The 25,706-nt window shown below is 40.3% G+C and overlaps 1 protein-coding gene, 1 long non-coding RNA gene and 1 pseudogene across 12 annotated transcripts in view; 2 read left to right on the plus strand and 1 right to left on the minus strand.

Moving 5' to 3' along the window:
• Positions 1-1,446: 1,446 nt before the first annotated feature.
• LOC102548988 (uncharacterized) lies at positions 1,447-24,594 on the minus strand. Of its 4 annotated transcripts, none has more exons than XR_015673463.1 (5): positions 24,399-24,594; positions 6,742-6,970; positions 5,160-5,217; positions 3,930-3,972; positions 1,447-1,688 (listed from the first exon to the last, which is right to left on the minus strand). It is a non-coding gene; the product is annotated as an uncharacterized LOC102548988 (long non-coding RNA). The 4 variants fall into 4 exon arrangements; XR_015673464.1 differs by lacking the exon at positions 24,399-24,594 and adding an exon at positions 23,158-23,250; XR_015673473.1 differs by lacking the exon at positions 5,160-5,217 and having other exon boundaries at positions 24,399-24,519.
• Positions 11,690-11,778, plus strand: LOC120101242 (small nucleolar RNA SNORA24; annotated as a pseudogene).
• Positions 23,592-25,706, plus strand: part of Ell2 (elongation factor for RNA polymerase II 2) — a 68,772-nt gene continuing 66,657 nt past the window's right edge. For 6 of the 8 annotated variants that reach the window (XR_015661813.1, XR_015661811.1, XM_087621478.1 and 3 more), the window contains 1 exon segment: positions 23,592-23,868. Coding sequence is in view for 2 of the 8 variants with exons in the window: in NM_001427210.1 (NP_001414139.1) it covers positions 23,722-23,868 (147 nt within the window). In the remaining 6 variants the exon portion in view is untranslated. 8 annotated transcript variants of the gene reach the window in all.

Consider the following 25,706-nt stretch of genomic DNA (forward strand, 5'->3'; position numbering starts at 1 on the left):
ATAATTTCTAAAAAATTACTATTTTGACAATATTACTAACATTTTATGATTATTTAGGCTTTCAATATGCTAAGCAATTGATAAAAATATTCTCAATTCAAGTTCTGGCTAATATTTTGAGCAAGGCATTTTTAGACTGGACATTATTCCGAAGACTTTTCTATTTTAGTAAGAACTTTGACTTTGTATCTATATAGCTGAATCCTTCTGTTACAAAAGATTACCACTTATTGGCAATATTCAGTCATCAACATTAAATGGTAAACTACCTAGATTATTCAGTTTCTATCTCAGACATTTGATTAATAGCAGCTCATCTACCTATATTTCATTTGGTCTTTAAGTAAATATTTCTTGATTTGTTGTTAGTTCTTGATTCTGAGCTTCACAGAACAATTAGTACACAACATAATTATTAATAATTTTTTAAAAGTAAGTAGTGCTTTTTTGAGCAGTATTAAAATACAGCTAGTATTAAAATACTAGCTGACTCAAAAGGCTAATGTCCTTATTTTTACTTGTAGAAATCAATCACTTGTATCCTATCAATCATGTTCTCTACATCAGCCTTCTCACAAAGAACAAGAAATTTTAAATAATCTAAAATATAGCAAGCAGTGAAAGTTTAATAGTTCATATATCATTTAATCACTGTACTGTTTTCCACTGAATTCAACAAATGTTCTTCAATTCCTTCTACCGGCTGGGAAATATGTTTTGTGTTAAAGAAGGTATATTAGGGTTCTCTAGAATCAGAGAACTTACAGAATGTCTACTTATATTGAGGGAATTTATTGTGACGACTTACAGTTTGTAGTCTAACTAGCCTAACAATGATCAGCTGTGAATGAGAAGTCCAAGAATTTGGTAGTTGCTCAGTCCCACGAGGCTGGTTGTTTGGCTGTTCTTCTGTAGAGGTAGATTCCAGCAGATGTGCTGGCAAGTAAGTGCAAAAAGGCAAAGAAGAGTGAATGTTCCTTCTTCCAACTTCCTTATGTAGGTCTCCAGCAGAAAGTGTGGCTCAGATTAAAGGTGTGTACCACCGCGCCTGGATCTGGGACTTACTTTGTCCCAGGCTCACCTTGAACTCAGAAATCTCCTTGCCTTAGTCTCCTGAAATTAAAGATGTATACTACCTTGACTGGGTCTAACCTTTTCAAGATCTCCATGCCAAAATCCAGGCCAGAAGCTTGTATCTCCCAGCCTCAATATCTGCATCACAGTTAGCCCTCCAATTCTGGATTGTAGTTCATTCCAGATATAGTCAAGTTGACAACCAGGAATAGTCAACACAGAGTGCCTCCATGACTAATTTCAAAAGTCACAATAGGCCTAATATCAGAGGCTCTGCCATGTGACAGTTTGGACAGAGGAGATGAGGTTTTTATTTTGCTACATAGATGAGCCTTCCTATGGTGAGCCCTTCTCCACCAAAACAAATTGAAAGACATTTAAATGGACTCCTTTTTATTCTTTCAAAACAATTCTGTGTAGATGACAAAATGTACTGCATTTATCATGTGCTATTAATTAAACACACATTGTTAAAGAAAATATTGAGACAAATCATAATTCTCTGTAATAAAGAGTAAAGGCTCTTCTCTCTCTCTCAAAGCATTATCCCCATATGCTTCTGTTAGCAGTGACCACTGTTGGAGGTGATATCCCAGAAATCTTCAAAAGCATAACTACATATGAATAGAATACACAGATAAGTACACATATGAACATAGATGCAAGTTTTGATAACATTTTAGAGTAACATAATTATGAATAAATATAAGTAATATAGAAGTAGATCAAAATTAAGTAGTCTATAGTCATACACAATGTTTTAAGAGGTATTTTAAGCTTGAGACTTCATATGAACAACAATGCCAACCAACCAGAGCTTCCAGGAACTAAGCCACTACCCAAAGATTATACATGGACTGACCCTGGGCTCCAACCACATAGGTAGCAATGAATAGCCTAGTAAGAGCACCAGTGGAAGGGGAAGTCCTTGGTCCTGCCAAGACTGAACCCCCAGTGAACGTGATTGTTGGAGGGAGGGTGGTAATGTGGGGAGGAGGGGAGGGGAAGCCTAGATAGAAGGGGATGGGGAGGGGTTGGGGGATGTTGGCCCGGAAACTGGGAAGGGGAATAATAATCAAAATGTAAATAAGAAATACTCAAGTTAATAAAGATAAGAAAAAAAGAGGTATTTTAAGTAAGTAACATATGGTTATGAAAGAAAATGTAAATTATAAAAGTAAAATCCCCACCCCACACTTATGCAACCTGAAAACAGTAGTAAACATCCATAGCTCTTCCTGGGTTTGTGAACTTCCTGTAAATTTTCATGTAAATATATTTGCAGAGCTATGAAATGTGTTTTCAAGTAGTTATCACTGTAAACTCTAACATGCACACAGGTAACAAAGGGACCAACAAAGTAAATTCCCTAACTTCACCACACAAACTAAACTACAAAGCATTGTAAGCCTCAGAAATCCCACACCCCAACTCTTAACACTCTGAACAGCCAACTTCTCAAAAGCCTCCACTATTCCTGTGTAGTCAGCAATTATTTTACTTTCTTAATTTTACCACATATACATAGACATTCATAAACACTGTAATTTCTTGATTTTAAGTTTTTTTAAGATTTATTTAGTTATTTTACATGTATTTATTGCACATCTGTGTGAGTTTTTGTATACCACATGTATGTGGGAAGGCAGAAAACGTTGGATCCCCTAAAACTGGAGTGACAGCAGTTGTGAGCTACCACACAGGCACTAAGGAACAAACCAGAATTTCTCCAAGAGTAGGAAGTGCTCTTAACTGCTGATCTTTAGCTCCAAAGTTTAGGTATTTTTTTTCCCCTAGATTTAGATCATATGTATTTTCTTGGGTCTGACTTCTTTTATTTGAAGGATTAATCTGTTTTTTAACTCAATATATCTTGGGCATCTTGGGTCACTTAAATTTGCAATATAAAATACAGTATAGTCAATGATAATCAGATAATTTTTTTACTATTTTTATCATTATAAATAATGTCCTAAAATCATGTGGGGCATTTATCATCACAGCTCAATTATTTAAATGTAAAAGGCAATCTATTACTGTAAATCAAGGTGATATATCAATTATTTCAGGATTCCTGGATTATTTCAGTTCTAAAGACAATGAACATTTAGCAAGGGCTTCTCCTGTCTTCTACATTCCAGAACCCTTTTCAAAACTTATATTTGCTAAGAGGCTAATAGAAATATTTGGAACCCACTAATGGATACTGGAGGTATGACAGCCAGTTCCATACCTGCAAATTGATAGGTAGGAGCTCCCTAACTCCTATACTCTCAAAATGTTACCAGCCATTGAACTAGAAAGACATTCTTTTCTATTTAATTTAAAATTAATGACACCATGACCTATCAGAATTTACTAGGATAACCAAGAATCAATGAACAGGATATCTAAAATCATACAGTTCAAGTCAGGTCAATTACATTGTTTTCTGTCAAGTGTTTGCTCACAGCGATAAGAAAAGTACCTAAAACATAAGGCCAATGTGTTGTACAAATACTTTGTTTCAGAGTGAGGCCTCATGAGAATGTATATGAACCTAGCAGGGATCCTCATATCCAAGGCTATAGGTACTGTTTTAGTGGTCCTTTCTATCAGAACATCTGAGGATGGATTATTGGTTGGGGGCATTGTACAGTAGCCCACAATAACCACATAGCCTAGGCTGTTCTTGAGCTCACTATGTATTCAAGCCTGACCCTTTGAAGTCCTAATCCTTCTGCTTCTGTCTCCCAGATTCTGAGATTACAGGCATGTACCACCATGCCAAAGCATGAGACAGACAAATTTATAAGGATAAGAATATATAGTTCATGGTTTTGAAGGATAGGAAGTCTAATATTGAATGGCCATACCTGGTAATGTTCTTCAGAGTATTCAATAGCATGTCAGAGTTTCCTGTGGCAAGAGAGACCAGGAAAAGGATGAAGTTCATTATAGAAAAGTCACTCCCATGATAACGTTAGCATACTCACATGATGGCTCTGCCTTCATGACCTCATCATCTTAAAGGTACCATTTCTCACTTCTTTGTACTGAGGAACTAGTTTCCTATACATGCATTTTGAGAAGTGCATTTAAACCATATCAGGGACTATAATTACAGGCTTATATGTTTAGTATTTCTTGAATTTATTCATACAATTATATGAATTATACATTCTGGCACTCCATAAAAAGTCAACAGTGAACTTAAACTAATTTTCTCTGAAGTACTTTTAAGACCCTATTTTTTTCCATAATTTTTATCCCCACATTTTTTATCATACCAGAAATAATTTATTGGTAAAATGATATTCTGAAATATATATCATTCTTCATAACCCTGTCTTTCTGCCCTGAGCAATATCAATATTCCTTTTACTGGCATTCTTTATCTTGAGTTGATGTCACCTAAGTATACTAAAAAAGAAAGTTAAAAATTATGTTGCCTTATAAACAATACTCTGAGAAAATATCTTAATAGCATACTTATAAATTTTTATCTGTAGTATGATCTGGAGACTAATCTTTTGCATATGTATATATATATATATGTGAATGTTGTAAAAACTGGTATATGTAATGTTCTTGGTGATAACTTTTTAGGTTATGAATTTTAGTTTCTTACTACTTATTGGCATCTTCTTACTTTAATCTATAAAAACAATTATCAACATTACATAGTAGGGCTCTAAAGCTTAAAAAAATCCATGATTCTTTAATATGAATCACACTTGGACTTTTTCAGAAATGTACTGCAAACTTTTGGATGTCCCCACCAATTCACTAAAAGAAGTGACAGAGCTAGGCGTGCTTTCCTCACGTTTGAGAAGTGTTAATTCATTCAAGAGCATAATTAAGTAACTGCCTGGTAGTCTTACTCAGGCACCAAATATTCAATCAATATGCTCATCTACTCTACATGAGCATGCATACCCTAAATTTGATAACTAAATCATATTTATTGTGAGGCTGAATTTCCATATGATGTTACTGGACATAGCTAAAGTAGGTAAAGAATACTTATCATGTTTTAAGCTTGAAAACCTGCTTGACTTAAAATCATTAAGAATCTGGCTGACGCCCAGTATGATGGCACACACCTTTGCAGCCAGCACTCAGGAGGTGGAAGTAGGTAGATCTCTGACAATTCCAGGTCAGCTAGGGCTACAAAGTGAGACCATGACTTGATTGGAGGAGGAGGAGGAGGAGGAGGAGGAGGAGGAGGAGGAGGAGGAGGAGGAGGAGGAGGAGGAGGAGGAGGAGGAGGAGGAGGAAGAAGAAGAAGAAGAAGAAGAAGAAGAAGAAGAAGAAGAAGAAGAAGAAGAAGAAGAAGAAGAAGAAGAAGAAGAAGAAGAAGAAGAAGAAAAGGAAGAAAAGCAAAAGGAAGAGGAATAGGGGAGAGGGAGGGGAGGGGAGGGGTAGGAGAGGGGGAGGGGAGGGGGAGGGGAGGGGAGGACTGCTTTATGAGCTCTTTACCCTAAAAGCACATGAACTTGAGTCCTATCAGATTCCACATAAAAAATGTCTATAAATCAGTGCTTGGGAGACAAGAGACATAAGGATCCATGGACCTCACTGGCCAGCCAGTCTAGCTGTGGTGTTAGTTTCCTCTAAAATTAAAACATTCCATCCTCCAGGGAAGCTCCTTAAACAGTAAGGTAAACAGCCCAGAGAAGCTGACCTCAAACTGACCAGATTTACTGGGCCCTTTTCTACCAGAGTAAAAATATAGAGAGTCTCTTCTAAGACAGAAGGAAGCTGAGCTGCAAAGAGGATTCTGGGACCACACCTGCTTTGTGGAAGAGGCAGAAACTATCCAGCGGCCTGGAAGAGGTTAGAACATCCTTTCTGGGGCACCCAGAAAGAACCCTCACTCTCCAACTCATTGAGCAGCCTGTGCACTGTGCTCCTGGTTGTGAGCTGCCACCTATGTTGGGGTAGGCTTTGGTGTTGCAGCTGTCTTTGAATTATTTGTAAGTAATAATTCAATAAAACTCACTGGTTCACAAAATTGGACTTTGGTGTAATAAGTACTTTAGACTGTCAGGGGATCCTGTCTGGAGTGAATAAATGTGTGTTTTGTCTCTTCAGGAAACATTTTATCACACAACACTAGCCTAACTTTTGAGAACTGGCTAATAAGAGACCCTGTCACAAAGGACATGGATGAATTTCTTGAATATAATACTCAAGGTTATCCTCCAGCATCAACACACTCATATACACATGTGTTCATCCTAACTTAATCATGTGTGTGTGTGCATTAAGAAAGAGTAATGAAGAATTTAATGAAGATTAAGTATGGCTAGTGTACATTTGTTGTTAATGTGTCATGACTTCCTGGGATGCTTTCTAAACAGAACTTAATAACACAAACAGCTCTAAATAGAACAAAATGAAGAGACAAAAGCACAAGTATATGTCTATGGTAGTATCTATTAGCCTAGACTTTGAAGCTCACCTAGTCCAGTGACTTTCAATCCTAACTACATAAGAAAGCCATGTTAGAGTTTTTACAATACCCCAATGCCTAAGCACCACCCCCAAATCAATTTGCTCAGAATCTCAGGACAAGCTTTGGAAATGGTATCTATTTCACCAATACCACTCAATAGTTCTGAGAGCTTTTGTGTATGTTGAGTCATTTAATGCTTTACCCCATGACATAAGTACTATTGTCACCTCCTCTTTCTTGTGCTGAATTGAGTCTTATCAATTTATTTAGCCCAATCAGACAATGAAGAAGCAGATCCAGAATCACACACAGGCTCGTTGTCACCTAGATTAGGCTATCAGTTGTGGTGGCTCTTCAGTCTATCTTCCCAGATCCGTCAGCCTATCTTTGCAGGGTCCTTCAGTCCATCTTCCCAGGGCAGAAGCACTGTGGACAACTTCTGCTGCTACAGAATTTCTACTAAACAAAAACACACCTATAGGTAAATAGCTCTAGAAAATACAAACTGGTTTATATTAAAGACACCAGCACAAATTGAATAGTTCAGATCTATCACTCAGAAACACCATGAACCAATTAAAGCAGCACAGTCTTGCTGGAGTGATTAGGAATGAGCCCTTGGCAGGAACAGAATTCCTCCAGGTCACAATCCAAACGACTGTTAAATGGTGCGAACTGAAAATTCCAAAAATCCAGAAATGTTTTATTAGGTCAAGTATTTGTACATGAACCACAAGCAGTGGATTCATTTCAACAAGGGAAAAATTCTTAGGATTTTCATCTGCCAACTGAGGAATTCTGAATATAAATACCAGGTTAGCAATTCTGATTACCTTTTAGGCTTGTCATTTATTTATTTATTTTTTTTTTACTTTTTTTTTCAGAGCTGGGGACCGAACCCAGGGCCTTGCACTTGCTAGGCAAGCGCTCTACCACTGAGCTAAATCCCCAACCCTTGTCATCTATTTTTAAAAATATTTTATTTTCTTTTAATTTTATGTGTATGAGTGCCTTACTCCCATGTATGTATGTGTACTACATGTATGTATGTATGTATGTATGTATGTATGTATGTATGTATGTATACAGTACCAATGAAGGTCAGAAGAGGGTGTGGGATACCCTAAAAATATAGTTACAAATGTTTGTGAGGTACCATGTACAAGAGTACCCAGCATTCTTAACAACTGAGCCATCTTTTTAGCCCTGGTTTGTCAACCATTATCATTGAGACAGAAATAATTAGAAAAAGAAATTGTTTATTTTGGTTCATATTTCAGGAGTTTTGATCTATGCTCTACTAACTTCATAGCCTAGAGTCCAAGAGAGAAGCATTGTAGCAATGGGCACATGTGGGTGAGGATGCTCACCTACTTTATAACAACACCATAGAAAAGAGAACAATGTGGAGAGGCCTGGGACAAAGTGTATCTTCCCAGGACACGACCCCAGTAGTCATTTCCTAATATCTCCACTACTTCTCAATACTGGCATCAAATTATAAATCCACTGACAATGTTGAAGTTAGGCCTGGTTTTTCTTCCCAGCCTCATGTTCCCAGAAATAAGACTGAGACTCAAAATATATTTACAAATATAGATAAATATAATACATTTATAATTATATTTATATTATAATATTATATATACATATACATGTTTACAAATGCCTTAGCCATTTCTCTGACTAGAGCCATACTAAGATAACCCGTTTATTTAATCTATATTCTGCCATACGGCTGGCTACCTGTGCTCGGGCACCGTACCTCGTCTCTTTACATCTTCCTTGTCCAATCTCCCTGCCTTCCTCTATCCCAGAATTCTTTCTTCTCCCATATGTCCCACCTCTATTTCTTGCATAAGCCATAGGCCAAAGGCTTTTTAATTGACAGGTGATGCATCCATACAATACAGAAGATGTTCTCTCTACAGACAAAGTCAGAGTTCTCATGATCCAGTCACTTCTCAGTTATTGGACCTACTAGCCAAGGTTTCAATCCAGTACTCTTGCAGGAGATACTTGATATCCAAACAAATATGTGCTGTGTACATATAGAAACAACTTTCATGAGATGGTTTGTGTAACTGCTTTGAGTTCAGACACTAGGGTTTCATCTAGTCTAAAAATAAAGAGAGGTAGGAGAAAACACTATTCAAAATGTATTAAAGCTGTTGATGTAGCTGATAATATCAGTGTCACTCTAGCTCTTGAGAATAGCTAGTGGGTAGTCTAGTCTTTGTATTTGACAGCATCTTTAAATTACTTTTAAAATAGGTTATGGGTACATTACAAAGTTTGAGGCCTATAACTCCCTAGAGATTCCTGTTGCATTGTGGAAAGTATCCTTTGAACACTGTGCCATATCCTTGGAAAGAAAACAGGAATGAAACCAACAACTCGTCTTGTCCCTGGCAAGACCATTATGGGATGGAGCAACAGGGTTTGACACCCTCTGGCTACTATCAGGGGACCAATTAGTGAATTCACAGCTACCCTAATGGGATTCTGAGTAACATCATTAAGGGCACAGTAGGTAATAAAGGATTATAAAAGAACCTTGTGAAATTCCCTAGGTATCCATGCCTGGGCTCCACCCTTATCTAATACTATCTGTGAATGCACAGATAACCTGAAAATGGGAATTGTGCAACTAATAACTTCTAATTGAAAGAAGTCTGTGTATTGAATATTTATTGAATACTATGTCTTAGTTTACACCCAGGAATTCTAAATTAGTTACAGCTAATCCTCGATGTTCCATCATTAAGTCTCATAATACTTGTGCTAAATGAAATACTATTTTTAATGTTCAGTAAGAGAAAAAGAAATTGTTTGGAAAATGTGGCAACCCCATGAGCAATGACAAACAGGACTGAAAGCAAGGTTATTAAAATGCAGATTATTGGCTACTTCCCAGACCTGCTAAATCTCTCAGCACTGGGACCCAGGGATCTAAATTTTAACAAGCTCCCAAGTGATCCATATGTATAGTGAGGTCTATGAACTTCTGCCCTGGGGTGTCACCAATCCAAAGCCAAAAATCATTTATCAGCAAGCATTATAAAATGTTGAATTCCAGCAGGAACTTAATTGGCCACAGGTGTCTCACGTGCGACCTCCCGCCGGCAAGAAGCACGCGGACATTCAGAAATCCTTGCTATATGTAAAACTTTATTTCTAATCTTATGGAGAAGCCCCGGCCGCACCAACATGGTGCGCTTATAAACCCCCTAGTGTCGCGCATCCACACCTGATTGGTTGCTTTACCCATGATCTATTAGGCACGCCCCGGAGTGGGCAAAGACCTGGCACGAAGGCACTCTTGTACATGCGCACAGTTAACTTCCTGAAAGGGGGCCGGCTGGCGCGGCGAAGGCTGGCGCCATCTTGTAATGGCGGAGTCTATCCTGGCCTACCACGTGGGCGCAGTGGAAGACAGCGCCATCTAGTGGTGGCGAATGTTATTGCGGCCCTCTACACACAGGGAACCATCACTTCTTAGTACTAGAAGCACTTCAGTTGCAATTCAGTTTCCTTGTATCTGGGGATATGGTTTTTATGTAACAGACTTCTGTAGCGATGTTAAGGAAGTCTGGCCTGGCCTGTAGAAGCCAGTGAGCTCAGTGTGTGCCCTGTGCCCAGGCTAATCACAGTCTCCTTCCTTTGCTTGCTCTTTCATCTTCTCTAAAGTAAGAAAAATATTATTTTTGTAACAAACTTTTTAAAGTACATCTTTCCTAATCAACATTTTAACACATAATATTTCAATATGGTGCTTTATGATGCATTTATCACAGTTTATCTTCCAGCATTAAATATTTCAACCCCAAATACTCCTTTAAAATTCCCAAAGGTATCAGAGCCAAGAAATCAGCAAACACAAAATAAAGCAGGAGTTGGATCAGCAGAGGATTCTATGCCCTCAAGGTATACAAACCTAGCTAAAGCACTCAGGGACTCTCCCACCATGTCTGTGAGAAACAAACAGGCCACTTCTTGAGAAGGGAATCTGGTGACTTTGGGAAAATATCCAAACAACAACAACGACAACAACAATCTTTTTCTTTTTTTTCCATCTTTATTAACTTGGGTATTTCTTATTAACATTTTGATTGTTATTCCCCTTCCCAGTTTCCGGGCCAACGTCCCCCAACCCCTCTCCCTCCCCTTCTCTATGGGTGTTCCCCTCCCCACCCTCCCCCCATTGCCGCCCTCCCCCAACAATCTAGTTCACTGGGGGTTCAGTCTTGGCAGGACCCAGGGCTTCCCCTTCCACTGGTGCTCTTACTTGGCTATTCATTGCTACCTATGAGGTTGGAGCCCAGGGTCAGCCCATGTAGTGTCTTTGGGTAGTGGCTTAGTCCTTTTTCTTTTTTAAGAAGTTGCAATACTTATTTGTTTTTCAGGGGAAAATAACAGCTGGTACAAAACACTTGATGAAAATAACATTAATCTATTCACTGAGCTCACACACAGACTAGAAGTTGAAGCATATTTGCTAAAAAGACAAAAAGTTCAATTTTCGAGGCACTAGAAATCAAACTACTTTTATAAGAAAATTCTCCCAAACAGACATCATTTAGCTTTACTCTTATAGAAGTGTTGTCCCTCAAAAGGCTGTCTTAAATAGGATGAGTCATAAGAGCTGAGTCCTACCACCTGCCATTCTACCAGACAGGAAGCTGTTTATTAATGGCTGATAAGGTATTAACACAATCTGGCTTTGTAGGCAGAATGCAGGGGCCTTCCAGTGGTGCTTACTTCTTGGGAAGCCCCTCAAGGGAAGTTTCACAGATGGGACTTTAGTAGATAGTTTTCTTGTAGAGTGTGTGTGTGTGTGTGTGTGTGTGTGTGTAAAACAAAGCTTAACTAAATGAAAGTAATCCAATTCCCAATTTTTCAAAAGGACAAAAGATGTGAAAACTTTGACAAACAAGATCCACATTACCATGTGTATCAGCACATGAAACCAGCTTTGTAGCATTAGTCACCGGGGAAATGCAAATTAAGGCCACAATTGAGACATTACTATTCTTAAAAGAAAAACTGAAACCAGTTCAATCCAACATAGTATATTTGACCAAGAAAAGAAGCTGTAGAAACTCACACTATTCCAAAGGTGGTTCAGCCGCAATCACCACAGGTGCAGGTGACATTCATAGCCAAAGTAATAATATGTGTAAAGACATGACCTTATTCTTGCTTATTGGCAAGGTTGTCCCCATGTAGCTGGTATCATATTCTAATTTGCACAAGTGACAGTCTTTACTGTTAAAAACCTGTGGGATGCCAGGTTACTGAGGGTGTTTTTTAAAATTACTAGTGTTTCTAAGGAAAAAAATAGAAGAAGGTGGAGGAAGAGGAGAAACAGGAACAACCTGATTGATTAAAGGCAGTTACGTTTTGCAGTCTGTGATTGGCTGAAATGTAAATGTAACTGGCTGAGATTTAATCATTTGAGAGCCTTATCTTGGCTGTATGGTACTGACCAGCAAGAGCATCATTAAGGAAGCTGAGGCAGGAGAAATGGTTGAGCCATACCTGGCCTGCATGGGAAGACTGTCTCAAAATAAACAAATAGAACCATCTGTCTTGGGTAGGACAGATCACTTAGTATTGATGTGATGAAACAGAAACACTATGACCAAAACAACTTTGGTAGGAAAAGGTTTATTTGACTTACACTTATTCCATGCCACTGGTCATCACTGTAGGAAGTCAAGACAAGAACTCAAACCTAGATGGAGGAGCTGATGCAGAGGTCATGGAGGATGATGCTTATTGACCCACTCTTCATGGCTTGCTTAGCCTGCTTCCTTATAGAACCCAGGATTACCAGTCCAATGATAGCACCAGCCACAGTGTGCTAGATCAATCACTAATTAAGAAAATGCCCTACAGCCAGGTCTTATGAAGGCATTTTTTTCAATTCAGGTTCACTCCTTTCAGAAACTCTAACTTATATCAAGCTGACATAAAACTACCCAGCATCCTCACACCCACTCCAAAGATACTGGCAAAGGTACACTCTTAGTTTAGGTTACAAACTATCTCCACATCAAGCTAGGATATATGGTTTACTATCTACAGGAGCTGTTTGGGCCAAGTATCAACCCAAATTTAAGTCAAAATTATTTCATTATCCTCTAAGATAGTAGTTTTCAACCTTTGAGTCGCAACCCCTTTGGGGTCGAATAGCAAACATTTTACATTGCAGATATTTACATTATGATTTATAACTAGCAAAATTACAGTTTTGAAATAGCAAAGAAATAATTTTATGGGGGGATTGTCTTAGGGTTCTATTGCTATGAAGAGACTCCATGACCAAGGCAACTATTAATAAGGAAAACATTTAATTGGGACTAGCTTACAGTTTCAGAGGTTCAGTCCATTATCATCATGGTGGGAAGCATGGCAGATATGGTGCCGGAGAAGTACGTTGTGCTTAGTGAAGAAGCCAGCCTGTTGGCTTCAGTTCAGATGGGATTCTAGAGAAGGCAATAGTATAAGAGCAGAGACTGGATCAGAGGTTGCTAGAGATTGAGGGTGGGCATGGTAATGGTCTGAACCCAAATGGATAGTACATTTTCAAGGAAATTCTTTGGTAACTCTGTGGGCTAATTTTATGTCAACTTGGCACAAGCTGGAGTCATCTCAGAGGAAGAAGCCTCCATTGAGAAAATGCTGGCATGAGATCAGGGTGTAGGTAGGCTTATAGGGCATTTTCATAATTAGTGATTAATGTGGGAGGATCCAACCTATGGTGGATGGTATTATCTATGGCCTGGTGGTCCTAGTTGCTATAAGAAAGCAAGCTGAGCAAATCATGAAGACTGAGATATTAAACAGCACTCCTCCATGGCCTCTGCATCAGCTCTTGCCTCCAGGTTCCTGACCAGTTTGAATTCCTGACTTAGCTTCCCTTAGTGGACTGTTATTCAGTCTGTGTAAGACAAATAAACCCTGGTTCATTGCAGCAATAGACACCCCACCTAAGGCAGTGGCATAAAAAGAAACATTTAACATTATTAATCAATTATAGCAAGTTATACACCCCCAAAGAAGAAATTTTACTGTATAAAAATTAAAAATGAATTTGAAAGTTTTATAATAAACTTTTAGGATATTTAAGATTCAAAACTCCCCCCAAATCCCTTCATATTTGATATGGGTAAGGCAAATGTCCTACTTTTTGTCAAACATTCAATAAGCAAGTCTTTTCAGGCTTCTATAATCAGAGTGCACTCACTCTAATTATAAAACATGTTAATTTTTAAAACTATGAGTGAGAACTTTTTAAAGAAAAAGAACCTAAAAGTGAGGCAAGATACTTGGCAAGTCCAAATCTACTTAACTCAGTTTTCTTTATGTAAGGCACATTTTTTAACTAAGTAAAATCATCCTGCCTGACTATCTACATGACTGAAGCTTAATATTATCCACTGACTTCAGTCTCACCTCAGTCACAGTCATGTTAAATCATCAACATTCTAGACTGTTGTTTTTAAGAATTATGTGTATCCCTAGTAGAACTTAAGACTCCTTTGCAGGGGGGTTGGGGATTTAGCTCAGTGGTAGAGCGCTTGCCTAGCAAGCACAAGGCCCTGGGTTTGGTACCCAGCTCCGAAAAAAAAGAAAAAAGAAAAAAAATTCCTTTGCAGGGAAATTTGCAGGGAAATAAAAAAGTGAGCCTTACATTTTTGTATTTTTACACTAGTTCAGGTGTGAGATATTAAGGAGAAGCTTTGCAGTTCAGATAACATGAGCTTTGGAATCACCTAAAATCATTTTCTTACACTATGGAAGTCACTTGTTTAGTAGGCAAGAATTAGAGGAACAGAATCAGAAACAGATGTTCCCCTTATTCTCAGTCAATTTCCATGCCTCTGGGGTCAGATCACAAAGACTTAGAAGTACTTCTGCTAATTAGTCATTATTGAGATTAATTTGCTAAAACAGTTTGAAAGTGGCATTGCTTTTAGTATTGCGCATCGATACTAGTCCCTGAAGCTAAATGGGTTTCTTTCTTTTCCCAGTTTAATGTCCAGTTAGGACAGATAGTATTTGGTGTATATGCAGCAAACATTATTCAATAAGTATATGATTATTGACAGAAATGAGCTTTTAATAAATACTATTTCCACATAGTTGAGTCTCAAATTGTTTATCTCTTCTCACTAGAGAATCTTGTTTCAAACTTCCAACATAAAACTACCTCTGGGCATTGGTCTCTGCTTACTTTCTAGTATCCTGTTTTGTCCTCAGTACTTTCCAGATCAAAGAGCCATCAAGTTCCCCAACTGTTGCCTACCCCTAAGTCCTATGAGGGCTACAAAGCCACAACAACCAAATAATGCCTAAATAATAGTCATGAATCCAACTCATTTTTCTTCCACTTCAAAACTATAACATGTCTGTATGCAAGTGACTGAAATAACGTCAATCAAGGAAGATTTTAGAACTACACATAGGATCACACACACACACACACACACACACACACACACACACACACACAGCAACAAATATCAGTGCCAGTATGAGTAGTCCACACTGCCATAATTCTAAATAGAAGAGAGGGGTATATACCTTCCAGTGGGTTTGAGAAGAGTCTTCAGTTCTTTCCTTCCCAGTCTTCTTTCCTCACCATCCCCCTCAGCAAATTTGTTCAATTCCATAACTATTATTACCACAAAGGGCCCAGGACCCACATTTTTAAATGTCTGCCAGGCATTGAGTCCAACAATACCTCTAATATAGGCTCTTTCCTGATTTGCTTATTAGTTTTCCTATCATCTCCTAGAAAACCAAACATAAAGGTAGAAATTTCTAGTATATATTCATCTCTTATGCTTAAACAACCTTGGCAAACCAGCCATTCCAGTGCCCTTAGAGCCTCTCATAGTCTCTTTTTTACCTCTCTGTTTCCATCATCAGTACTTAACTATGGAGTTTATCATCAGTACCTGACTATGGGATTTATTTTGTTTCCTTCCTAACTTAGCTTCTTTGCCCAATATCTCCCATTCTCACCCATTACTCGTTCTTCTATCTCCTGAATAATTCCAACTTGGATTAGAGCACCGCAGTTCCAGTCAATAGCCTCCAATGGTTCCCAGTTGCTCACAAGTCTGTGCAACTCCCCCAACCACCACCAAGACAGGGTTTTTGTGTGTGTCTCTGCCTGTCCTAGAACTCACTTTGTAGCCCAGGCTGGTCTTGAATTCATAGTCCCCCCCCCTCCCCCTATTCTCCTCCACCCTGCCTCTTCTGAATGAGGGGATTAAAGATGCTGCATACCACCATTGCCTGTCTGTGCTTCTTAAGTCACAGGAAAGACTCTTCGTAGTCCCTTGCAAGCACCTTTATGTGTCTCCTATGCCAGTTAAGTACCACTATCCTTTCCTCAAACATCTCCCACTAGCTTCCAACATCTTCCCACTTAAAATGTTGTAGTACTATATCACTGATACAAACTCCTGAGTTCCAGAATTGTTTCTGTCTGAAGGAATTGCAGGGACAAAATATGGAGAAGAACATGAGAAAAAGGAGGTCCAGTGACAGGTCCAAATTGGGATACAACTCAAGGGGAGACCCAGGGTCCTGACACTGTTATTGATGCTGACATACTTGCAGACAGGACCCTTGCATGGCTACCCTCTGAGAGGCTCAACATGCAACTGAGTCAAATGCAGATAATGGACAGAAGCCAGGACCCCTGTGGTTGAATTGGGAAAAACTGGAAGAAGCTGAGGAGGAAGGTGACCCCATGGGAAGACCAGCAGTCTCAACTAACCTGGACTACTCCCTGGAATCTCTCAGACACTAAGCCATTATTCAGGCAGCATACACCAGCTGCTATGAAATGCCTAACACATATACAACAGAGGACTGCTTGGTATGGCCTCAATGAGAGAAGATGCACCTAACCTTCTAGAGACTTGAAGGGAGTGGGGAGGCCTACTCGGGTAGGGGTGGGGACATCTTGGAGAGGCAGGGAGGAGGTATGGGATGCGGAGTAGTAGGGGATGGGGCAGACCAGGAGGGGGATGAAGTCTGGACTGTAAAAAGGGATTAAAGATTTTTTAATTAATTAATTAATTAATTAATTAAAAAATCAAAACAAAAACCTCCTGGGTTCTTTTTCTCACTACTGTGACAGTCAGCTGATAGAAGCATCTCAAGTAAGTAAAGTTTTGTTTTAGTGAACAGTTTGCAGAATATCAACTAGTCCTTGCAGTGAGGAGTCATGGTGGCCAGGTTGACTCTGTTTGTACTAAAATATATTTTGAAGGAGCTGAGACCCACCTTTCAGAAGATCAGGAAGCAAACTGGAAACCAATATATCACCCTCATCCTCAAGTGTCATCCCAGTATCTATGTCTGCTGGCTAGGCCTTATGTCCCAAAGGTCCTACCACTTTCCAAAACAGTATCAACAGCTAGGAACACCATTGAATCTGAAAGTCTGTGGGAGGACATTTTAGCTCCAAATACAAGCTTATGTACCAAACCAAATGTTTACCAGCAATGTAGAACCAGTGTCACCAATTGAAGTCTATATAATGCTTCTTACAGAACATGCCTCATTTTTATATCTTATTTCCTGTTAGACTCCACTGCCTAGTTCTAGCTCTGTAAATATTCTAACCTAAAAATATCATGTTGCTTAATTTCCCAAATTCCAAGCATTAGCAAAAGGTCTCTAAATAGTATACTATAAAATGCCAAGGACCAGCTACTTGAATCAGTATTGAATAATTGATTGAAAATAAAAGTGACAGATCATAACTGTGATTCTAGCCCTCTAAGTTGAATTAAAATGATATCCCAAGTTTATAAGTATATTTATTGTATACTTTCTGCTATAGTAAGTACTAGAAGTAAGTAGTAGGCAGCCACTGATCTTTCTGTGCTTCTGGTCATAAAGTAACTAGCATTTTCCCATGGGAACAAGTGATATTATTGGGGCACTTTTGACCAAAGACACATTGTCAAATAAATCATGGCAATGAATAACATGCAACATAAGCAAGATATGACAACCATAAAATCTAATCATTTTGAATTATCATATGAGTTTTTCAAATGTGCATGAAGACACTGCATATTTGTTACACAAAAGATTGCAATGCAACACAAATTATACTTTCCATAACTCTCACTAAGGTCACCAAAGCTGAATGGAATTTTTTTATATTTAGAAGGATGTTAAGTGTTGGCATGAAATGGGATGGTTCAAATAATTCAGTGCTCTTTCAAAAGCATCAACAAAAATAGTTTCCAATGTACCCACAATGGTTCAACATGGCATGTTCAGTTTAACTCTTCAAACCTCAAAGTCATGTCCAAAAGTAGACTGCTAGATTTGGAAAACAAAGTCTGAGATCTGGCCTGGCTCAAGTACTCATAATCTGGACCATATACAACTTCTCTGAGCCTTGCTGATCTCAAGCACTAGAGTCTACAACAATAGTTGCTACCTTACAAAATTCTAGGGAAAAGAAATCCAGAGATAATATAACATAACTGCTTTTAAACTATAAAGCCTTATCAAGAATAAGCTAGTAAGCCTGGTATGGTGGGATAGGACTGCAGTCTCAGCACTCGTGAGATTGGAGATATGGTTTGAAGCCAGTCTGAACTCTACAGTGAGACCCTATTTCTTTATGGTGGTATTGTTCACTATTAGCAGGTTAGAAATGAAAAGCTAAATAGACAAGCAGCATATTTCTCTTCTACTTAATTCTTGAATTTGTTTGGAAACATGTGAGATTCTTTCTGGCACTCTTCTTAGGATCTTTTTTTTTTCTTTTGGGGTTTTGCACTATGCTGAAAAGTCAAAGGCAATTATCACACATGAGAACGAGATTGTTAGTCACTGCGTTATGGACCACTCTCTGCACCTACACCAAGAAAGGAGAGCTGTTTGCTTTGCTTTGCTTTGCATTTTCTGCTTGTTTGTCTTGGTGTTTAGGGTATGCATGAGAGTAAAATATGACTTTTCTTTCCAAAGGGCACACAACCTCTTCTAGTTAGGTCTACTAATGAGAAAAGGCAAAAGGAAGGAAGGAGGGAAGGAAGGAAGGAAGAGAGAGAGAGAGAGAGAAAGAAAGAAACCAACAAACAAAATTAGAGAAAAAAGAAGCTTATGTTGGATGAGATTTCTGAGTACTTGTGAGAAAAACTCCAAGAAGCAAGACAAGAGTCTTGTGACATCAGTTTCATCAAAAACACAGAATTGCTCTTGGATTATGCTTTCTTGCCCCTCCCAGGTGTAGTGGATAGGAATGAGTTTACATCAGATTATTTATTATAGCTTGCTATTGTTATGTGCTTGTGTGGAAAAAAAACATGTTTCTGCCATGTGCTTGTTTACCTGTCCCATGTAGCTGGCCATTATGAATGTACACTTTACTCATGTGTCTCTTTTTAACTCTCAGAGTATAAATTGTCTGGTGCTCTGAATAAAGTTGGCTATTTCATAAGACTTTAGCCAGCCTTAATTATTGACTCCATTTCCCAGGTCTCACACCACTTTTATAGCAACAAACAGCTTCCACGGTGTTAGTGAAAATGAAGTATTAGAGAATTGAATTAGAGATTTAAAGTTAGACTTTTAGAGAAGTAAAGAGAATCTGTTGAGTTCAAGTAATCTAAAAAGAATAAAAATACATCTACACTATCCATCTGTCCTGTTCTATTGCCCTATCACACTCAGCCCCAACTGTGAAGGAAGGAATAAAACAGATGATGAAGCAGGACTGCTGGGTAGATTGATAGGTACCAAGAGGCTAGCCAAACTTTCTTTACCTCTACCTAGATCAAACACTTACAAAAGAGCCAGACTGTCCTAAAGTGAGCAAAGAGCCTCGGATACTAATATAGAGAAAGGTGTTCAGGGGAGGTTAGCTTATGGGAAGAAGCAGAGGCAGCCTGTGCCAGGATATGCACTAACTAATCCCAGCATCCTAGTATATAAGAGGGAACATGGAACTGGTACCTGAACGACTGCCATGATGGGCAGTCTTCTCCAGAAAACCATTAGACTTGGGTGTTCTTTGTATACATGGCTACAGAAAGACTCAACCTCCCTTCCCAACATCCATATAAGTGCCACTCTTAACCCTTCCCTAGATGAACATACAATCTACAGAAATACAAGATGTTTGCTGAAACCCACTTCAGCTTAGGGTCTCTGGTTGTTATTTTAATCTATATAGCACTCCATCTGTAACACTTCCTAACAAGAAATTATTAAACAATGCCTACTCTTGACTAACCTGGTCTGGAACTTCTCCTGCCTCATCCTCTCAACTGTTAGGATAAGCAGGCTTATTACTATCTTTATTGGGCAGAAAATATACATTAAAATGTTTGTATACATTGAAATGTTTGGTTAGATGCTAATTAAAATCAAAGGTTACATATTAAATCTGTCAACACTGGACAAGCTCACCTAAAATAATCTCCTGAACCAAGAAATTATCAGGTTTTTAAACACCTCCAACTCATGATAATCTAGTACTACCATCCCTATGACATTTTGTTCTGTTTCACTTATTTGGGTATCAAATGGTTCCTGAAGATATCAGGGACATCTGAAATGGTTGCTAAATATGCAGCAACTAGAGATGAGGGGTGACCATACATCCAAAGGCCACAAAATTTCTTAATGGTCAAGCAGCATCTCTTTGAATTCCACATGTATACATCAGAGCCACAGTAGGTCCTTCCTCATACTACTTCTTTTTGTAATTGTGAAATAAAACAATATCTATTCAGTGTATATAGGTGCTAGGTTAAAAAGCTGACTTAGACCCACATAATAAGTTAGGCAGGTTGCTTTTAAATTAACAAGGTCTCAGATTCCTCTCATAAAATGAGTGGGTTTGTTTAGAGTGATTATTACAATAATTTTTATTGACATCTCTCCATCTGTACCAGTCAACTTATCAAGAATTTTCTTGGCCTTCAAGAGACCTTAAAATTTTTAACACCTCCACAAAAACTTCAGGACATTGTTCTTTGCATTTTTTAAGCTCATCACAAACATATCCAAATTAGTATCTAGTAATTTTCTAATTGCTTTGCTATGTGTTAGTTCATTCACATTTATACAGAAAACTCCCCTGGAAACCATAAAGCTTAATATTTAAAGTTTTCCACAATACATTACACTTATCTGGCATTCATTGATTAATCATTTAAGCTGAACCTGAACAAAGATACAGAAAACATGTATACAGTGGTAACCCTCCAAAAGGGTGACTTTTATCAGTCTCCTTCAAACTATTCTTATGGGCAGCACAACTTGACCATCTGATTTGTAGTGGCATAAGCAATCAAAATATCTGTTGGACAGTGCTACATTGGCATGTTACATTGTACAGGAAGATTGTTTCCATCCCCAGTTGGAGAGTTCAAAAGGGAAAAATAATGCAACTAAACCTTAGTTTGCTATACCGTCATATTACCTATTAATAACGATTTTATTCCCAATAAAATCAGGTGTGAGAAAAATTTTACCTAAAATGAAGATAATAATCAGCTACTAGAAAGGCGGGCAGAAATTAGACATTTGAAAACTCCCCCAGTCTTTGGATGTCATCAGAATTCTTAGTAAGAGGAGACTAAGTTTGGATGTCCTGTGGGTGGGGATTTACCCACCCTCACCGAAACAGCAGTAGGATACAGGCTTAACTTGTTCTAGGCAAACCTCCCCCATTTCCATTTTCACTCTGCCCCCAAATAACTAAGGCATTAGCTATGTGCTAAGTTCTTCCCTATAAAAGTAAATAAAAGTACAAAGAAAGATTCACACAAAAGTCCTTTCCAGACTATCACTTAGATATTTGAGTCAGGTATTTTTATAACATGAAGCTTTTTTCCCCTGTAAAAGTACATTTCTTGGGGTTGGGGATTTAGCTCAGCGGTAGAGCGCTTGCCTAGGAAGCGCAAGGCCCTGGGTTCGGTCCCCAGCTCCGAAAAAAAAAAAAAAAGAAAAAAAGAAAAAAAAAGTACATTTCTTAATTCATCCCTTATTATTGCCTTAATTTCCTTGTTCAATGAATTTAAGTTAACTAACACTATATGAACACCAAAGTAACAGGTGTAAACCATGGATTAACAAAGCCAATACTATCGGGCTGAAATTAGGGCAGTTTACAAAGTGATCCAATGAAACTAGACTTGATATTCAGGCTTTTATTAGATTAAATGGTAGAGATTACTATACTACAGAAAGAATTCCTTTTGAGACTTTCATAGCAAGCATTCATAGAATGCTGAGGAGTCTGGAAAAAGGGGGATTTACTAAGGTGTGGGGTGGATAGAGAATAGAGACTATCATAGCCCAAACTGTATTTAAAGGCTACAAAAATACTGTGTAAATACCTAGAAAAGAATTCCAAAAAGAACGTGGTAGGGTTTTACAATACTGAACATCTTGATGTTTAAAACAAAAAGCGGTCATCTTTACAGAGTGCATATCCCCGCTTTTTTTTTTTTTTAATGGAACTCAGTCTTTTTTTTTTCTTTTAGATTTATTCATTTATTATATATAAGTACACTGAGGCTGTCTTCAGACACACCAGAAGAGGTGTGAGCCACCATGTGGTTGCTGGGAATTGAACTCAGGACCTCTGGAAGAGTAGTTGGGTGCTCTTAACCGCTGAGCCATCTCTCCAGCCCATATCCCTGCTTTTAAATCTTTCACAGCTTTTGTTGTTGTTGTTGTTGCTGCTGCTGCTGCTGTTGTTGTTTCTATTTTGTTGCTGTTGTTTTCTGAGACAGGGCTCGATTTGTATCCCAGACTGGCCTGGCCTAGAACCTTCCACAGTCAGTCTCCCAGCCTCAACTTGGCAATTGTTTGCTTTTGTCTTGTGTTTCTGATCATCCAATTAATTGACCTTCTCAGGGGAAACCTATCTAGTCTATCCACACACGGCTTAAAGTGGACTGCTGTAGACACCCTCCTCTAGCCATGCACAGACACAGCGTAAACTGGACTGGAAAGTTAGCCAAATCTCCTCACACTTTGGCCTCTACCTCCTCCATTTAACCTCGGTAAGACCTCCTAGCCTAAAACCTAGTCAGGTTTTCTTACAGCCCTGTCAAATGAAACGCACAGACCTCAAACAAAACACAGAAAATGGGTGGTATCAGTGTCTCTTTTCACCTAGGTCAGTTCTACTCTTCTACACTTCTGAAAGAAGAAACCCCAAACAGTATGGTTTTCCCATGCCCCATAAAAGGCATAATCCTGATCATATATGAGCTCCAGTGCACATTTCATTCCTATGAAATCACACACGTATGAGTTGGTTTTGAAAGACTCTGAGGTCCAACTCTATTGTATCATGCCCACCACTCAAAACACATTTAATCCTCTGGTATAATTTTGTGCTTAAGTTGTTCCATACAATCTCACACAGCTACTGAAGACTACAGCCGATTTGGTAACTTCAAGTCTGGAATTAAAAATGAATAAATAAACAAATAATCCTCTGTTCCACCCCAATACCGAACCTCCTTTTAAGGAAAAGCTCTCCAGTGACTGCCTACTGTCTCTGCCCCACTGAGGCTTATCAAGGTCTAACTTGTGCAGCTATCGGGGAAACAAAATCGGTACTTGGTCACCTGTCCTGCTTTCACCCATACCGAATGGGGATCTTCCCCACGGACCACAAGAACAGGTTGACCGTTACAGCGTTCGGTCCACTATTACCCCTCAATGGGTGCGGCTCCGACATAGGCTTTTGTAACCTTGACACACAGTTGGGGGGGGTGGAATCCCCAAATAGGTCCAGCCAATCGCCGCAGGAGAACCAAGACGAGACGTGACGTCAAATGAGATTAACTCAGCGCGTCACCCCGACGTCAGCCTTTCCTCTGTCGGACGTCCTGTCCTGAGAGCAAAACTCCAGCGACTTTGGGCTCCGCCCCCTTGAGGAAGAGCAGCCAATGAGGGAGGCTCTGTGCGGATTCAGACCAATGAGGAGAGGCCAGGGCTGGGTGCGGGCTCGAGGGTGGGGCGGGCGGCAGTCGTGGAAACCCAAGGTCTTACTGCGCGCAGTATATGACAGTACGTCAGCAGCGGGATGGCCGTAGCTGTGGCGGCGGCTGCAGGAGCCGGAGCAGCCGCGGCCGCAGTGGAGGCTGGAGCCCGAACGGCGTCCGCGGTGGCACCCCGGGGAGTTTAAGATGGCGGCGGGGGGTGCTGCGGGGCTGCGGGAGGAGCAGCGCTACGGGCTGGCGTGCGGGCGGCTGGGGCAGGACAACATCACCGTGCTACATGTGAAGCTCACCGAGACGGCGATCCGGGCGCTGGAGACTTACCAGAGCCAAAAGGTGAGCGGCCGGCCGGGCAGCGCTCGGGGAAACGGCGGCCACTGAGCTTTCTGCCCGGCACCTGGCGCCGCGCCAGTGGGGCGCTGGCTCGGGCTGCTGCGGCGGCACCCGCCTAGGGGAGGGAGGCCAGCCGGAGTCTCCGGGCCGTGGTCCGGGGCCCCTGGTGGCGGGGTCCGCCTGGCAGGGGCTGCGCGGCCGCTGCGGGACTTTCTGACGGCGCCCGCGGGGTTCCTAGCTTGTTTGGTCCCGAGAAGGGACCGGGTGGAGGAGAGAGAAGTGCGGAGGGGGCGCGCGCAGCTACCAGTAAAGAAGCGACGGTCGGCATCCTTGAGCGGTCCGAGTTTTCTAGGAAACGCCGAGGGATGGCGGAGGGGCTGAAAGAAGGGCAGAGGCTCTCCGTGGGGGTGAGGACACGACTTGTATTCTCAGGGACTCGGAGACACTGGCACTCCGAGTGTAGGCGTGAGTGTACACGGCGTACCTGGGAAGGCCGGGACACTGGCACTGAGAGGAGGGGGAGGGGGACACACCTTGCACTCTCAGGGACTCTGTGCCTTGGGTTCCCGGAGACTAGCAGCGTACCATGTGGCCACAAACCGACACCGCATCTCGGGGAGAGACCCAGAAGACTCAAAAACAACTAGAGCCTGGAACAAGACGGCAGGTTCTGGGGAAAGGAATTCTCAGAAGCTCGGCGTAGCCGAAAGGCGCGCCGTGTCCGGTGCTGACTCGCTGTCTGTTGGCGAGGAGCGAGCCCGAAGGTTGCCGGAGACAAACGGCTTACTGGATAAGATTCTGCTCTTTTCCTAGGCCCCTGAGAGAGAAACCTGCGGACTCCCCCTCTTACCATACTCCGAGAGCCTGTCTCAACTACAGGAAGAGGCTCCAAGGCACAAACCCTGTAGTTGGAGTCCAAACCCAGGAACTTTCACACTAAAAGACACCATAATGACAGTTTAACAAGATAGAGGTACAAAGAAGCCGATTATGGACATGTAATGGTGGGGGCGGGGTGGAATAGAGAGACGAAAGTGGACACGTTGTCTAAGGGAAAGGCTATACCATATGGGAGAACCAAGGGCATTTTGTTCAGAGAAAAACAGCTACAGCGCACAGTATTTTCCAACAAGTTCAGTGCCTAATAAAGAATATATTCCAATTTGTCTCATAAAACAAAGGGGCACCTGACTTAGACCTCATATACTTAGATAAAAGTGGAGAAAAGAATTAACATCTGTTGAGCTCCCACTAGTGCCAGGCACTTTAAATGCATACAGAGAAAAAGTCTTAGGCAGAGCCATCATGAGAGGCAGAAACCTGGGCCAGCAGAGCTTCCAGAAGTTCCCACAAACATGCATACACGCAGAGGAGAGCACAAACAGTTGTGTACATCTTGGAAGTATGAGTTCACATGACAGAAAAGGAAAGATCTAGAGCATATGCTCAGAGACTCCCAAAGAATTGTTTGGACATGTGTTATGCACAGAGAAGCATATGGTGGAAAATAATGACAAGTTTTGTGGGAGTTTGAGGGGAAGGCAACAGGGAGGAATGCAAGTATAGGACCCAGGGAGAAGACCTCAAATATGGCTAGGAGAGAGCAGTGTAGAGCCACTTATAAAGACACAAAGATATAAAGAATGTGCTAGTAGCTACTCTCCAGACAGGTTCACAAGCAAGAAAGAGGCCACCAGGATGAAGTGGGAGGCCTATCTGGGGAAAACCAGGCAGGCAGGCAAGGGGAACAAGGCTGATAGAAACTCAGCCCTGCAAGGTGGAGAGATAAGTTTTTAGGCTCTAGGGGAATAGGAAGGAATGACAGTGGGAAGAAGTAAGGT

The sequence above is a fragment of the Rattus norvegicus genome, chromosome 2 (genome assembly GCF_021556685.1).
Source record: "Rattus norvegicus strain SHRSP/BbbUtx chromosome 2, alternate assembly SHRSP_T2T, whole genome shotgun sequence".
Taxonomy (NCBI): domain Eukaryota; kingdom Metazoa; phylum Chordata; class Mammalia; order Rodentia; family Muridae; genus Rattus; species Rattus norvegicus.